This window comes from Adiantum capillus-veneris, chromosome 7, assembly GCF_014529385.1.
Source record: "Adiantum capillus-veneris isolate H3 chromosome 7, ASM1452938v2, whole genome shotgun sequence".
In the NCBI taxonomy this organism is placed as follows: domain Eukaryota; kingdom Viridiplantae; phylum Streptophyta; class Polypodiopsida; order Polypodiales; family Pteridaceae; genus Adiantum; species Adiantum capillus-veneris.
The window spans coordinates 147,552,666-147,565,681 of NC_140937.1; the positions used below are offsets into that span (position 1 = coordinate 147,552,666).

The 13,016-nt window shown below is 46.5% G+C and overlaps 2 protein-coding genes and 1 pseudogene across 6 annotated transcripts in view; 1 reads left to right on the forward strand and 2 right to left on the reverse strand.

Annotated features, from left to right (window-relative positions):
- The window catches only part of LOC147454779 (pectin acetylesterase 8-like), a 47,373-nt gene extending 34,696 nt beyond the window's left edge, over positions 1 to 12,677 (forward strand). Inside the window, exons 4-13 of one of the 5 annotated variants that reach the window (XM_086516620.1) lie at positions 8,801 to 8,904; positions 8,976 to 9,062; positions 9,402 to 9,526; positions 9,638 to 9,698; positions 9,779 to 9,823; positions 10,038 to 10,115; positions 10,866 to 10,971; positions 11,802 to 11,947; positions 12,030 to 12,102; positions 12,242 to 12,677. In XM_086516620.1, coding sequence (XP_086372746.1) covers positions 8,801 to 8,904; positions 8,976 to 9,062; positions 9,402 to 9,526; positions 9,638 to 9,698; positions 9,779 to 9,823; positions 10,038 to 10,115; positions 10,866 to 10,971; positions 11,802 to 11,947; positions 12,030 to 12,102; positions 12,242 to 12,255 — 839 coding nt within the window. In that variant the 3' untranslated portion in view covers positions 12,256 to 12,677. Of the gene's footprint in view, positions 1 to 8,800; positions 8,905 to 8,975; positions 9,063 to 9,401; positions 9,527 to 9,637; positions 9,699 to 9,778; positions 9,824 to 10,037; positions 10,116 to 10,865; positions 10,972 to 11,801; positions 11,948 to 12,029; positions 12,167 to 12,241 lie in introns of all 5 variants that reach the window. The other 4 variants (XM_086516617.1, XM_086516618.1, XM_086516621.1 and 1 more) reach the window with 4 other exon arrangements.
- LOC147454780 (uncharacterized) lies at positions 1,392 to 3,239 on the reverse strand (annotated as a pseudogene).
- On the reverse strand, positions 3,981 to 4,789 carry LOC147454781 (uncharacterized). Its single transcript, XM_086516622.1, has one exon. It carries the CDS (start codon positions 4,779 to 4,781, stop codon positions 3,981 to 3,983), a length of 801 nt encoding a protein of 266 aa, XP_086372748.1. The 5' UTR covers positions 4,782 to 4,789.
- Positions 12,678 to 13,016: the final 339 nt, after the last annotated feature.

The window sequence follows — 13,016 nt, forward strand, 5'->3', positions numbered from 1 at the left end:
TTGCAGGTTTAGGGTTTTGGCCCTAAACGGACCCTAATACCCCCAGGAGGTTCGGGGACGCAAGGGGACCGCTGTACAGGTGATCTGGCGCATTTTCATGGTTGAAAACAGAGAATTCAGCGTGCTGCAGATTCTCGCCAGGTTTTGCAAAGTGATCGTATGCGTCGGGAAAGTCATCCAATGCGTGGGAATACTGACTGTGGAGGGTTCTAGTACAGTTATGCTGCCGAAATCGGGCTGGAACAGTGGAAATTCAGCCGAGTTTGTGCGGGGCAGCTTGTAGGGAACCACAGTGTTTAGTCGACGGTAGCATGGTCCATGAGCTCTTACATCGTGGTGACTTGCTTTGACAGACAATACTCTTGGAGCTGGGAGGCAATCCAATAGTATAGCCGACACACTGATCCTCCAATGTTAAATTTTTGAAGAAAGATATTGGGAGATATACATCCCATAATCTTTGATTGTAATCTTCCATAGTCTCAGTGGCTATTAGCTTCAAGTTCTCCCATTTTGCTATAAGTTGCACTTCAAATAAGGATGTGAGATAAGTGTGAATAAAAACATTCTTGAAGGCTTGCCAAGTCTTTTGTATTTTGGATTCTTCAGTATAACTTCTAGGTGAATAAATGTTGTCGAATTGTTGTAGAAACTGTGAAGCTTTCTTCTGATCTTTTACATCAAATGTACATCTGAATTCAGTGTAATGGATGGAAATGACAAAAGTATGAAGGTCTCATTAAGTCATTTGTCTCTATGTGTTGCAACCTTTCTTGGGGATACATGCGATGATAAAAGAGTGCTAACAACACAAGATCATCAATGGCGTGTATTTATGGTATGCAATCGAGGACGTTTGCGATTTCAAGAGGGGGGTATGTCACGAGGACGTGGCAATTGCTAACCTTAGTTGTTGGTTTCTTTCGAATGATTTTTGTTTTATTTTTGAAACCTTCGTTTTGAAGTTGCAAATGGTTGGACATTGTATGGCCAATGTGAACGGTAGTTTCACCTGCAGACGGGAAGTTGGTCGGCACTGGAATTCGTATAGTAAGAGGATGTCTAGGCTCAGTGCAAGGTCATGTAGGTCCTCCCGTCGTAGGAAACTATCCCAAGAGACCTTAAAGATCTAGCCAACGAGGAGTTGAACTCAAGACTTGTTATTCAAGAGGGAAATGGCATAACCAATCTACCACACTTGGGTGATAGAAAGGTTATACCATTTTCCTCTTTTTATTAACACACACAACCCCCCACCCACACACCCGAGAAGAAGAGAGTTTTAACGTCGTAGGAAACTATCCCAAGAGACCTTAAAGATCTAGCCGATGAGAGAGAGAGAGAGAGAGAGAGAGAGAGAGAGAGAGAGAGAGAGAGAGAGAGAGAGAGAGAGAGAGAGAGAGATGAAATGTTATATTAACGTCTTCAAAAGGCCAAAATGACCTATGAGACTAGAGCATTACAATGTGGTGGATCTGATACAAAGTTAGAGTAACAAAATGAAATGACAAAATGATAAAATATAAATACTATGAAATCCTAAGCTAGTAGGTGTGAACTAAGCAGCTAGCTAAATCACAAGTCACAAGAGATCCAACATTGGTCGCTGGCGGATCTCATCAATCTCTTCCATGGTCAGCAGTCTGACCGGGCGTCGTGCATGTCGGGCCAAAGTGATCGGAATCCTCTGATGTAGCCTCCGTCAATGCTGTGTAGTCCTCCGTTGTCGTGGGCGTCTGGATCTCCCCAACTCAGTCGCTAGCGTCGTAGGAAACTATCCCAAGAGACCTTAAAGATCTAGCCGAAGAGAGAGAGAGAGAGAGAGAGAGAGAGAGAGAGAGAGAGAGAGAGAGAGAGAGAGAGAGAGAGAGAGAGAGAGAGAGAGAGAGAGAGAGAGAAATATTTTTTAACGTCCATAGGAGGCCGCTATTAGACAAATCAAAGTACATGGGGTGGGGGTCCTCTGGATATCCTGTGAAGGATGAAAAGGTACAAAGCAAAAATAGCTATCCTGTGTAAGGACTGAGGGAGGAGGGAGGTGGTACAAGGGTGGGGTTCTAAAAACAGGGGAGAGATGCAATCCTATATGCTCGGGTATATACAATCATGAAAGAAATGCTATCATATCTCTAGCTCCATCCAGTCCCGTAATCAAGGTGTAAGACATGATGCATGGGTGGGTAAGGTGTGAACAATCCCCGTAGGATGGCGGTTGGATCTGCAAAATCTCGGATGCGTCTCTCCTCTAGAGATCTGTAGTAGCGCTCTTGGATCTCCTGGATCTCTCTCTGGTAAAGTCGGGGTGCCCTACGCCCATGGGGACGTGGACGTCTGCGAGCTCGGACCTCCTCAGCCTGCTGTAGAGTCACTCCTCTCTGAGTCGTCTGGGATGGTGGTGCTACTGTGCCTCTCTGGAAGAAATTTGTGTTTGGCGCTCGTCTCTCACGACTGATGATGTCTGAAGGAGAGAGTCCCGGTCCTGCTGTGCCTCTATGAGGAAGCGGCCGAAAAGTTGCTGGTCTCTAGACTGAAGAATCTGGTGTAAGGTGGGCCGATATGCAAACAAAGTCGGATATCTGCCTCTGATCCCCTCATATGCTCTACATCTGCACACAAAATGCTCCTCACTCTCAATGTCTGCTGTGCAAAGTCTGCATATCCTCTCTGCCCCGGGGGACATGTGCAGCTCTCCCTGCCTCAGTCTCTAGCTGGTGTGATGATACTCTGAGCTGTCCAATGGCGACCCGTGCTCTATGTGGCATGTGGACATCCATGTATCTCGGTCTCTGGATGAAACCATCTGCTAGGATGGTTAGGAAGTGGTCTCTGTAGTATTGCCTCTTCGTAGGAAGAGGCTCTCTGGGTGTGATCCATGTCTCTCGGATGTATAGCTGCCAGAGATCCTGTCTGAGAACTCGATTTCTCTCATGGTGTGAGAGGCGTATGTATGGGAAGTCAAGATCATACTGAAAAGGGGGCAAGTGTGTGATGTCCAAGCCATGGGATGTGAACCACTCTGTGACCTGTGAGTACCATGCTCTGGTGTCCCCCTCCTGATGTAGCTGTATCGATGCCTCGAAAGCTCTGCGTGTGAGTCTGTCTGATGGAAGCTCTCGCATGGGTTGGATGAAGCAAACTGTCTGGAAGAGGGCGTCTACTAGCATCGGGGGTGCCGCTAGCTCTGCTCTGATGATGTCGTGTGGTACTGATGGTTTGCTATGGAGCAAATGAGAGATCATAATGATCTGTGGGCGCTCTATCTGTGTCCAGAGAGATGCTGAGAGTCCTGGTGCCCATACTGCGCGGCAGCGTACATCATGGCAGGTGTAACTAAAGTGTCAAAAAGCCACCCCTTTGTGCGGGGCTCCTAGAAGTGGGCCTGGTGGCATCTGCGCTCTAAGGTGGCCAGTGCTGCATATCCTCGTGTAAGCTGGTCTCTGGCTGCCTGGGTCATGGAAAATCTGCCCGTGGTGCAAGTGAAAGTCGCCCCCAAATATACATATGAATCAACTACCTCAACCTGTCCACCTGCTACCATGAGCACTGCTCTACTCCGGACTGTCTTGGAGGTGTGGAAGATCATGACCTTGGTCTTGCCAAGGTTCACTGTGAGCCCTCGATGTGTGCAGAAATCATCCAAGGCGTGTAGGTGGCTTTGTAGTCCCTCTTGTGTCTCAGAAACTAGAATAATATCATCTGCATAGAGCATAATATGAACTGGTGTACCTGCCAAGTCGGAGCCCGCCCCGCTTGCTCGTAGGATGTAATCTGCTATCTCGTCGATGTAGAGGCCAAATAGGGTCGAGGAGAGGGGGCATCCTTGCTTCACACCAATGGTGCTAGCAATGGGGTCTGATACTCCACCTGGGCACCGCACTCTACCTATGACCTGTGCATACAAAGAATGAATGGCCCATATCATCTCAGATGGTATCTGTAGCTCATGGAGACGCTGAAAGAGTCTCTCTCTTGGGATGGTGTCAAAAGCCTCGCGGAAATCCACAAAGCAGTAGTAGAGTCGTCTCTTCCGTGCTTTCGCTCCGTCGATCAGACAGCGAAGCACGAAGATGTGATCGATGGTCGAGAAAGTGCGTCGAAACCCTGCTTGTCCTGGTGCACGTCCCTAATGCCTCTGCGCATGTGTTGAGCTCTGCCTCAAGAACTGCCCCATATAGTTTGGCTAATGTGTGGCCAATCATGATAGTCCTATAGTTCCCTGGGTCCAAGGTGTCGCCAGATTTGTGGATCGGCACAATGGTGTGCATGGTCCACTCCTTTGGTAGTCCCTCAACCAAAGCATGGTTGAAGAGACGTGCTATCAAGGGGGAGAGGGTGTCTGCTGCATAGATGAGGTGCTCGCTTTGTAGTCTAGTGTGGTCTGCTGAGCGGCCATGCTGGAGGCGTCGAATAGCCCTCTTCACCATACTAGATGTGAAAAAAGTCGAGGTGGTAGGTCGAGGGTCGGGTGGCTCCGGGATCAGTGGCTGCCCAGGTATTTGGTATAGGCGCTCGGCGTAATCATGCCATATCTGAGGATCCTCCAGGGGGGTGGTAGGACGTGGCTCTCTGAGAATCCTCCATGCGGTGGCGCAGTCTGTACTCATGAGAAGGTGGTATAGCTCAAGCTCTTGTGCCTCTTTGAAGGCCCGCCGTTTACGGCGTGTGATGGCCTTCATCTGTCGCCGGACCTCGCTCTCAGTGATCTCCTCCAAGGCTCGTCGAGCCCGTAGCTGCCTGTGTAGATCCCTACACTCCTCGTCGTACCACCGGTTTTGGGGCATCGTCCCAGAGGGTGGAGGTCTACCAGTGTGGGTAGTATGTGGAAAGCAGCTGAGGGCTGAGGTGTGTAGAACTGCGGAAAGCTGGCTAGTGAGTGTAGAGAGTGGTGTATCTGGGTCGAGAGTGTAGATCCCCTCGTAGACATGTGATGAGTAAACTCTGGCTAGCTCATGTGTGAAATGTTGGTGGTGTGTGGTGTGAGTGTGGGTGGTGTGTGTGAGATGGGTGAGCCAGTGAAAGAGAGGGCAAGATATGCATGGTCAGCCCCAATAGGTAGTGGTGGGATGGTGAAGGATGTGAGCAGGTGAGCTGCCTCTCTGAAGCCGATGATGTAGTCCACTGTGCTGCCGCCGCTGGGTACTGATGGTGGTATGCAAGTCAGGCCTCCAGATGATGGCCATTGTGCCATCCCGTTGTAGATAACGAGACGGTGCTGTGATCCCAAGCGAAGTAGATGTCGCCCGTATGGTGTCGGTGTGGTGGTGTCTCTGGAAAACCTCTCTGCCTCTGTGTTCTCCATGGTGGAGAGTAGCTCTGGGTCGTCAAAGAGAGAGAGAGAGAGAGAGAGAGAGAGAGAGAGAGAGAGAGAGAGAGAGAGAGAGAGAGAGAGAGAGAGAGAGAGAGAAAGAAAGAAAGAAAGCTTTATTAACGTCTTCGAAAGGCCGAACTCGACCTATGAGACAATATCATATACATGTGTTGATGCTCTAGGCATCGGAAAATAAAAAAAGGGTACAAACTGAAATGAGCCTATACTATGCAAAAGGGTGTGGTAGGGTGGTGCATGTGGTGTACAATGTATAGTGTGGGTCCTCGTGCCGAGGTGTGCTCACGCATCATCAGGCTCAACTAGGGGCTGCAAGGTGATACCACCATGAGATGATAGGGAGGGTATCTAAAAACAAGCAACATATGTAGGGTAGAGAATGTGGTACATCGGTGGTGGCTTGCTCAGGTATCTCTGGAATGCTGGATCTCCTGGTGCTGGTACATGACTCTGCTCTAGATACTGATGGTGTAAGGTTAGTATCCTCGAGATCTCCCTCTGGTGACACCCATGTGTCCTGTATCCTGGGAGCCTCGGTCTCCGACGTGCCCTCTGAGACTCTGCCTGCAGAAGGGTAAGCCCTCTACTCTGTGTAGGTAGTGTGGCCCCGGGGGTCTGGCCCTGCTCGTCGGAAAAACTGTGTGATGGTAGTCTGTGTCCTGCTATCCTGACTCTGGCGTGGCTGTAACAACTGCTCTCGAACCTCTAAAGCCGCAACCAGAAACTGGCCAAACCTCCTTTGCTCTCGGCCTATCATATGCTGCTGTAATGAGTCTCCAATGCCATATCTCTCTCTCAGCTCTGTATATGCTGGGCATCTCATGACAAAATGCTCCTCACTCTCCACCTCTGTCTGGCAAATCCGGCGTGTACGCTCCTCTCGTGGTATGCCTCTGGCTCTGCCACTCTCAATCTCTAGCTGATGTGATGACACTCGTAGCTGGCCAATGTTGACCCGAAGTCGGTGTGGCATGTACTCTTGCATGTATAATGGAATCTCAATGAATCCCTGCTCTGAGAACCTCAGAAAATGCTCATAGTAATATAGCATTTTAGGAGGTAGGGTGTCTGTGGGCCTGCGCCATGTCCTCTGAATATATGTATGCCATATCTCCTGTCTGATGACCCGATTCCGCTCAGAGCGTGAGAGGGTATAGGTCGGGGCCTGGGTGTCATACTGGAGTGGTGGTAGTATATCGATATCAAAACCGTGCTGAGCTAGCCAATCTCTTGTCTGGGCATACCATGAGCTAGTGTCCCCTGCCTGTGCCATCTCTCTAGATGCAATGAAGGCTCTATGAGAGATCCTATCTGGATCCATATCTTTGAATTTGCGAAGAAGGCAAATAGTCTGAAAGAGTGCCTCTACCAACATCGGTGGTGCAGCCAGCTCAGCTCTAATAATGTTGTGTGGAACTGATGGCTTGCTGCGAATCATCCTGGAGATCATAATAATCTGTGGCCTCTCTATTTGTGTCCATACTGAGTCTGCCAGTCCCGGTCCCCAAATGGCCGAGGCATACATGAGTGCAGGTGTGACCAGTGTGTCAAAGAGCCACCCCTTCGTCCGAGGCTCCTGGAAGTGGGCCTGGTGGCACTGTCTCTCCATCAGAGCTAGTGATGCGTATCCTCTGGTAAGTCTATCTCTGGCTGCCTGTGTCATGGAGAAGGTCCCTGATGCTGCGGTGAATGTAACCCCCAGATATACATATGAGCCTGTCACCTCTATATCCCCTCCAGCTACTGTAAATCTACTCTGTCGGCGAATCTGAGCCGATGTATGAAATATGAGAACCTTGGTCTTGCCAAGGTTCACCGTGAGTCCTCTCTGTGAGCAGAAATCATCCAGGGCCTACAAATGTAGTTGTAGTCCCTCTGCCGTCTCTGACATCAGGACAATATCATCTGCATATAAGAGTATGTGTACAGTAGTCCCTGCAATATCCACACCCTCTCCACCCCTGTGCAAGATGAAGTCTACAATCTCGTCAATGTATAGACCAAAGAGTGTAGGTGATAGGGGGCAACCTTGTTTCACACCAATGGTGCTCACAAGGGTGTCAGATAATCCACCCGGGCATCTCACTCTGCCAGATACATGCTCATACAATGCATAGATCCCCCATGCCATCTCCTCTCCAATCCCAAGCGCAGCCAGACATCGGAAAAGTCTCTCTCTCTCTCTCACCTTGCCCGCCTGCCGCTGGCGCAGCACCTCCTGCCACCCTGCCCGCCACCCTGCCTGCCCGCACAGCATCTCCCGCCAGCCATCGCCCAACCTGCACCATTCGTACCACTCGCCTCCTCAGCAGCGCACCACTCGCCTCCCGCCCACCCCTCGCCTTCAGTCCACCTCTCGCCCCTGCACACCTCTCGCCTTGTGCTGCAGCTCCACCATCACAACAACCCAGAGACGGGCAGCCCAGGCCACGCTCATATCCATTAGTATCTCAACATTCAAGGGGATGGGCTGTAAACACTAGGCTTCCCGTGCGCTCAGCCTCGCCTCCTCGAGCTCGACCATGGCACCTCTTGACAGGAAAGAAGTGGAGGACATGATAGCCAGAGCTATCACACAGGCCAAGAAAGATGCGGACACGGCACTGAACGCCGAAGTAAGGAGGATGACGGAAAAGATGAAGCAGATGGAGGATAACATCAGAGGCCTCACAGAAGAAAAGGAGGCCTGGAAGAAAGCATTCGAAGAACTCCGTGACACCTCCAACACGGAGATACACCGTATACAAGAAAAGCATCAACCACCTCCGGATCTCCAGGGAAGAGGGGGAAATCTCGAGCTTCGAAGACATAGAAGTAGAGATCAAAAATAAATGGAAAGCAGACATCAAAGAAGAGATCCAGACAGAAATGGAGGCCAAACAATCGGGATGGGTGGAAGTAGTTAAAAAGAATATCAAGAAGGAGGTATGCGAGGAGGTTCACATGGGAGAGCACTTGAGGGTTCAGCTTACTCTGGAGGAGGAGCGATTGCGCCAGATGAGGAAACACAATGTTAGGATCACTGGCCTTAAAGAGGGACCTTCAGCAGAGGAGGATGCACGAGAGCTTTGTAGCCAACTAGGCTACAAAGAGACTATGCCTTTTACAAAGGCATGGCGAGCCGGCCGTGACACCACTCGAGCTCGCCCGTTGATCATGCAGTTACGAGGAGATGAGGACCGCACCACCTTTTTTCGCAAAAGGGTGCTCTTACGAGGCCTCTAGGGCGGCCATATCTTTATGGACGAGGACCTCACTAGGATGCAGATCGAGCACAGGAAATCATGCATGCCCAGGGTCCTTCAGGCACGGAAAGAAGGTAAAAAGGCCTTCTTTCGAGATGGTAGAGAGAGAGAGAGAGAGAGAGAGAGAGAGAGAGAGAGAGAGAGAGAGAGAGAGAGAGAGAGAGAGAGAGAGAGAGAGAGAGAGAGAGAGAGAGAGAGATATTAGATTGATTGGCAAAGCTTCTTTCAGAATTCTACAATTGGAACCGTGTGAAAGTGAGATATTGTGATGGTGGATCTTTTAGTGGAGATGTCGAGGCTCCATTGGAGATGATCCTGGAGAAAGTAAACCAGGTTTGATATTATTTTTGTATGTTTGTCTTTGCATTATTGAAGGTAAGATTCAAATATTTAATGTGCTGCAGTCAAAGAAGATCCATTTCCGCGGGCAAAGGGTGTGGCAAGCTGTTATGGATGACCTTTTATCGAAGGGCTTGAAACATGCTGAGAAGGTGCGAGATTCGTCCTATCGTATTGAAGGCCATGCTCCTTTTAGGATGTTACAGGGGAAATTGTTTTTTAACTCTCTGGGAAAAGAAATACTCTACCTTAAAGTACCCTCTAGCAATTTCAAGCGTGTTGTTTTATTATGGTTTCTGATTTAAAGTCTGGGCCAGATTAAAACAGGGTTAGTGGGCATGGCCACTTTGCACTGTCTTTGCAACAATAGGAGTCTGTCAACCAATTAACTCTAAAACCATGCTGCTTGAACTCGGTCTTTTATTCTAGGATGGCGCTACAATTTGTTCTTTAGAGATTTTCTTGTTGATGTACAAGGGGTATCTTTACAGGCCCTGCTTTCGGGATGCTCTGCAGGAGGCTTGGCATCTATCATTCACTGTGATAATTTTCGAAGCCAACTTCCAGAAAATGCAGTTGTAAAATGTTTGAGCGATGCAGGATTCTTTCTTGATGCGTATGTGTTGAAGAATTTTGATTTTTAAAAAATCTATACACTTGACTTAACGGACATATCAATCACATAAGGGTGTCTGCAAGCTAACTGTGATATGTCATTTTTGAACAGAAGGGATGTGATGAACAGATCATTTATCCAGTCATTCTACAGAGATGTGGTTTCTCTGCATGTGAGCTTCTTGGCTGAAAACCATTAGTTGCTAGATATGAGCAATTGATAGAAAGATCTCAATTTCTTTCAGTTTTACAGGGAATTGCAGCTCAACTTCCTTCTTCCTGTCAAGAAGGTGTTAAGGTTGGTCGAGAACTTCATTTTTCAGTACATGGTGTTTCATATCCTAAAGGGATATTTGTTTTGAAGTATGTCACTAATTACAAGAAGCCCCTGTCATAGAGGAACAGCTTCTGTGCAGATCAGTTTTGTATTGATCATAGGAGTGCTAGTGCATAGAATATTTACCTTAAAGTTTTGTGGCATATTCAAGTAACTGTCTTTTTTGGATTTTCAGTGTTTCTTCCCACAATATCTTCTGAAAGGAACAAAAACTCCACTTTTTATTCTCAATCCAGCATATGATACATGGCAGGTAAGTCCTTTAATCCACAGCTAAAGACAAATCTTGGTGTTGGTAAAGAGCTCGACACCTGCTGAGAAACTAAGAGGAATGGAGGTCTTCCATTGAAGCATGTTGAAGTTCTCGTTTAAGGACTACTAGTTGGAGTGTATCTTTTGTGGCTGTTCATCAGAAATGGGTGTTGGGTTGCTGGACTTTACTGTGCATTTTAGCAGTCAAAGAATTTTGTATCTCAGTGCTTTAGTCTTTTGCTAGCTCAATTGGCTCTCTCAAGCATGCTCTCATTATAGGAAAATGAAGTAGTGAGGGGGGTGAGCGGAGCTGTGGGAGTTTATGCATCGGTCTTGTATCAGTGACAAACTTTTATGTAACTGTTTGCTTGCTAACTTCTAGCCTGTTTGTATTCAACCACCTATAATATAAGCAAGAAAGGCAAATTGGACATGCTTCACAGATGGCCAAAGACATTTTCCAAAAACTCACTGAGCTCGCAGAGTTTTTGAGGTGTGCCTGGATCAGCTCGATTTGTATTTGGTAGTTTATTGTAGCATTCCTTGTCGGGTCAAAGTCAACTGTTTTTAGCAATGGAAACAAAACATGGAACACACAAATGGAGATTTTTCAGTGTTTCTAAGGATGGAAGAAAGTTTGATGAGGATTAAGGAATCATTAAAGATGTTGATGGCCATTAATAACATAGGTTTGAACTTGTCTCTCCTCACAATGAGTGTGTTTGCTAATATATCTCTTTGCTTGTTTTAGATTGAAAATATCCTTCTTCCTGGTCCTGAGGAGCACTTACAAAACTGGAGTCTTTGTATGAACGACCCAGTTGAATGTTCACCAGAGCAGATGAAGGTTCTACAAGGTTCTGAGCAAAAACCTTTATCATGTCAAGTTTATAGGAGTGCACAGACAACGTAAGCCCATGCTGATTGCTGTTGCACTTAGTCTGAAATGTAAGTTATCCTTGTGAAGGAGACATCGTAACCGGCTTCAGTTTGATGTGTGCTTGTGTGTGTGCATGCGTGCATGCGCTGTTTGCTTGTCAGAGGATATATTGACTGCTAGTTATACACACACTTTTAGGCATTGAGCAATGACAATAGTTGTTGAGCAAATGCTATGCATGATGGAGCTAGTTGTTGTATTGTCTTGAATATTGGACTGGTTCAGAGGTCTTGATTGCAATTGGCAAAGAGAGGGGAGCATCATTGTTTATTAACCTGATTGATCACTGATTTGTTCTTTATTGCCTTATCTCAACGTGGCTAATGTTGCATTTTCAGTGGAATAGTCCTCCTTTGAATCCTTTCTAATGTATATTCTTTTAGGAGACCAGCTTTGTATATCCTTCTTCAAGAGCTTAGCCGCCTTGAACTCAGTAATAGTCTAATTTGTGACATGCTCAACTCGCCCCCATATTGCAGTTACATGACCATAGATAGTGAGTCTTTGTCTTATATAATTAGGTCATCAGGGTGCAATGTTCGCTCCTCTGGTATCTACATAACAGGCATCCCTGCTTTCTCATTATTGCTGGTTTTCCCCATAATGCACATTTTAGCGGTGATAAGGCAGATGTGCTAGATTTATATCTATGGAGTTTTAAGAGCATGAGGTGACTACTTAACTGTTTATGCAATGGTGGTAACCAAACGGATGCAATCATGTTGTGATTATTTTAAACTTACGCAGGTTTTAGGGTAAAAATGCTAGAAGCATTGGATGCAGTAGAGGGCTCAGATGAGGGTGGCCTTTTTATTAATTCATGCTTCATTCATTGTCAGTCTGAGATGGATATGACTTGGCATCGAGAACGGACTCCACTAATAAATCAAAGGGTACTGTTAGTATGGTTAGTGACTAAGTTTACAAGGGCTCAAATTATTTACTTGACTAACTTGATTATTGCATATGCAACAGACAATTGCAGAAGCAGTCGGGGATTGGTTTTCTAAAAGGAGGCCAGCCAAAGACATTGATTGTGCTTATCCCTGTAATCCATCATGCTTCAAAATAGGTGCCTGGGGTTCTCCACCTGCACATTGATGAGAAAGAAGGTCACTTGATGCATGCGTGCAAGATTATCGTGCAATGCTATTTACATCGCTAATTTGGTCTATAATTTTCTTTAGCAGGAGAAGTGTAAAGATTTGGGCAGTTGAGTGCTTGATGCAGTCAGACATGGGTGCACAAGTATGTTTGCATCGAGATATGCCTTTTGCGGGATTGTAAGTCTTTTGTGCGAGCTTGTATAAGGTACAACTCTTCAGGGTTGTAATGTCTTTACCTTAAGTGGTAAATGGAGGTGAGACTGGAGTCCAAATTGTTCACACAAAATCAAGGGTTGTCCCTGATATATCTCGTTGTGGGGGCTATTGACCCCCTTATTCTTTGATGTTGTTCAGAGGTTGTGAAATATAAGGTGGAACTACGATTGCACATAAACAAGTCAATTTCCATAAATTGTAATTTCAGTGGACTTGGAGATGTTTAAAGGAGCGTCAGCATCGTGCTTATTACATTTATAAATGGACCAATGCTATCAGGGTGTAATGTTTCATTTCACCAGAGGACTCTTGTATGACTTTTCTCATAGTGCAAAAGCAGTCATAAAGAAGAGGCTTAGATTAGTTGGATTTGAAGATAAAACAGTATGCTTCTAGAGATGGAGATTCCATACAGATGAAAGAACTTAAGAATTGTTGCAGATGCCAAGTTTCAAATACTAGATGTAGCAAAGTTTTAAGCTATTTTAGATGCATGTCTTTTGCAAGATGACAAGCTGTTGGCTATTAGTGATGACATAGTGGAAGTTGTGTTTGCAAGAATGATAAATGTAATTCTTTACAACTTGCTCAACATAAAACTAAACTTATATTTTGTAGGCTTTTGCCCTTGTATTCATCC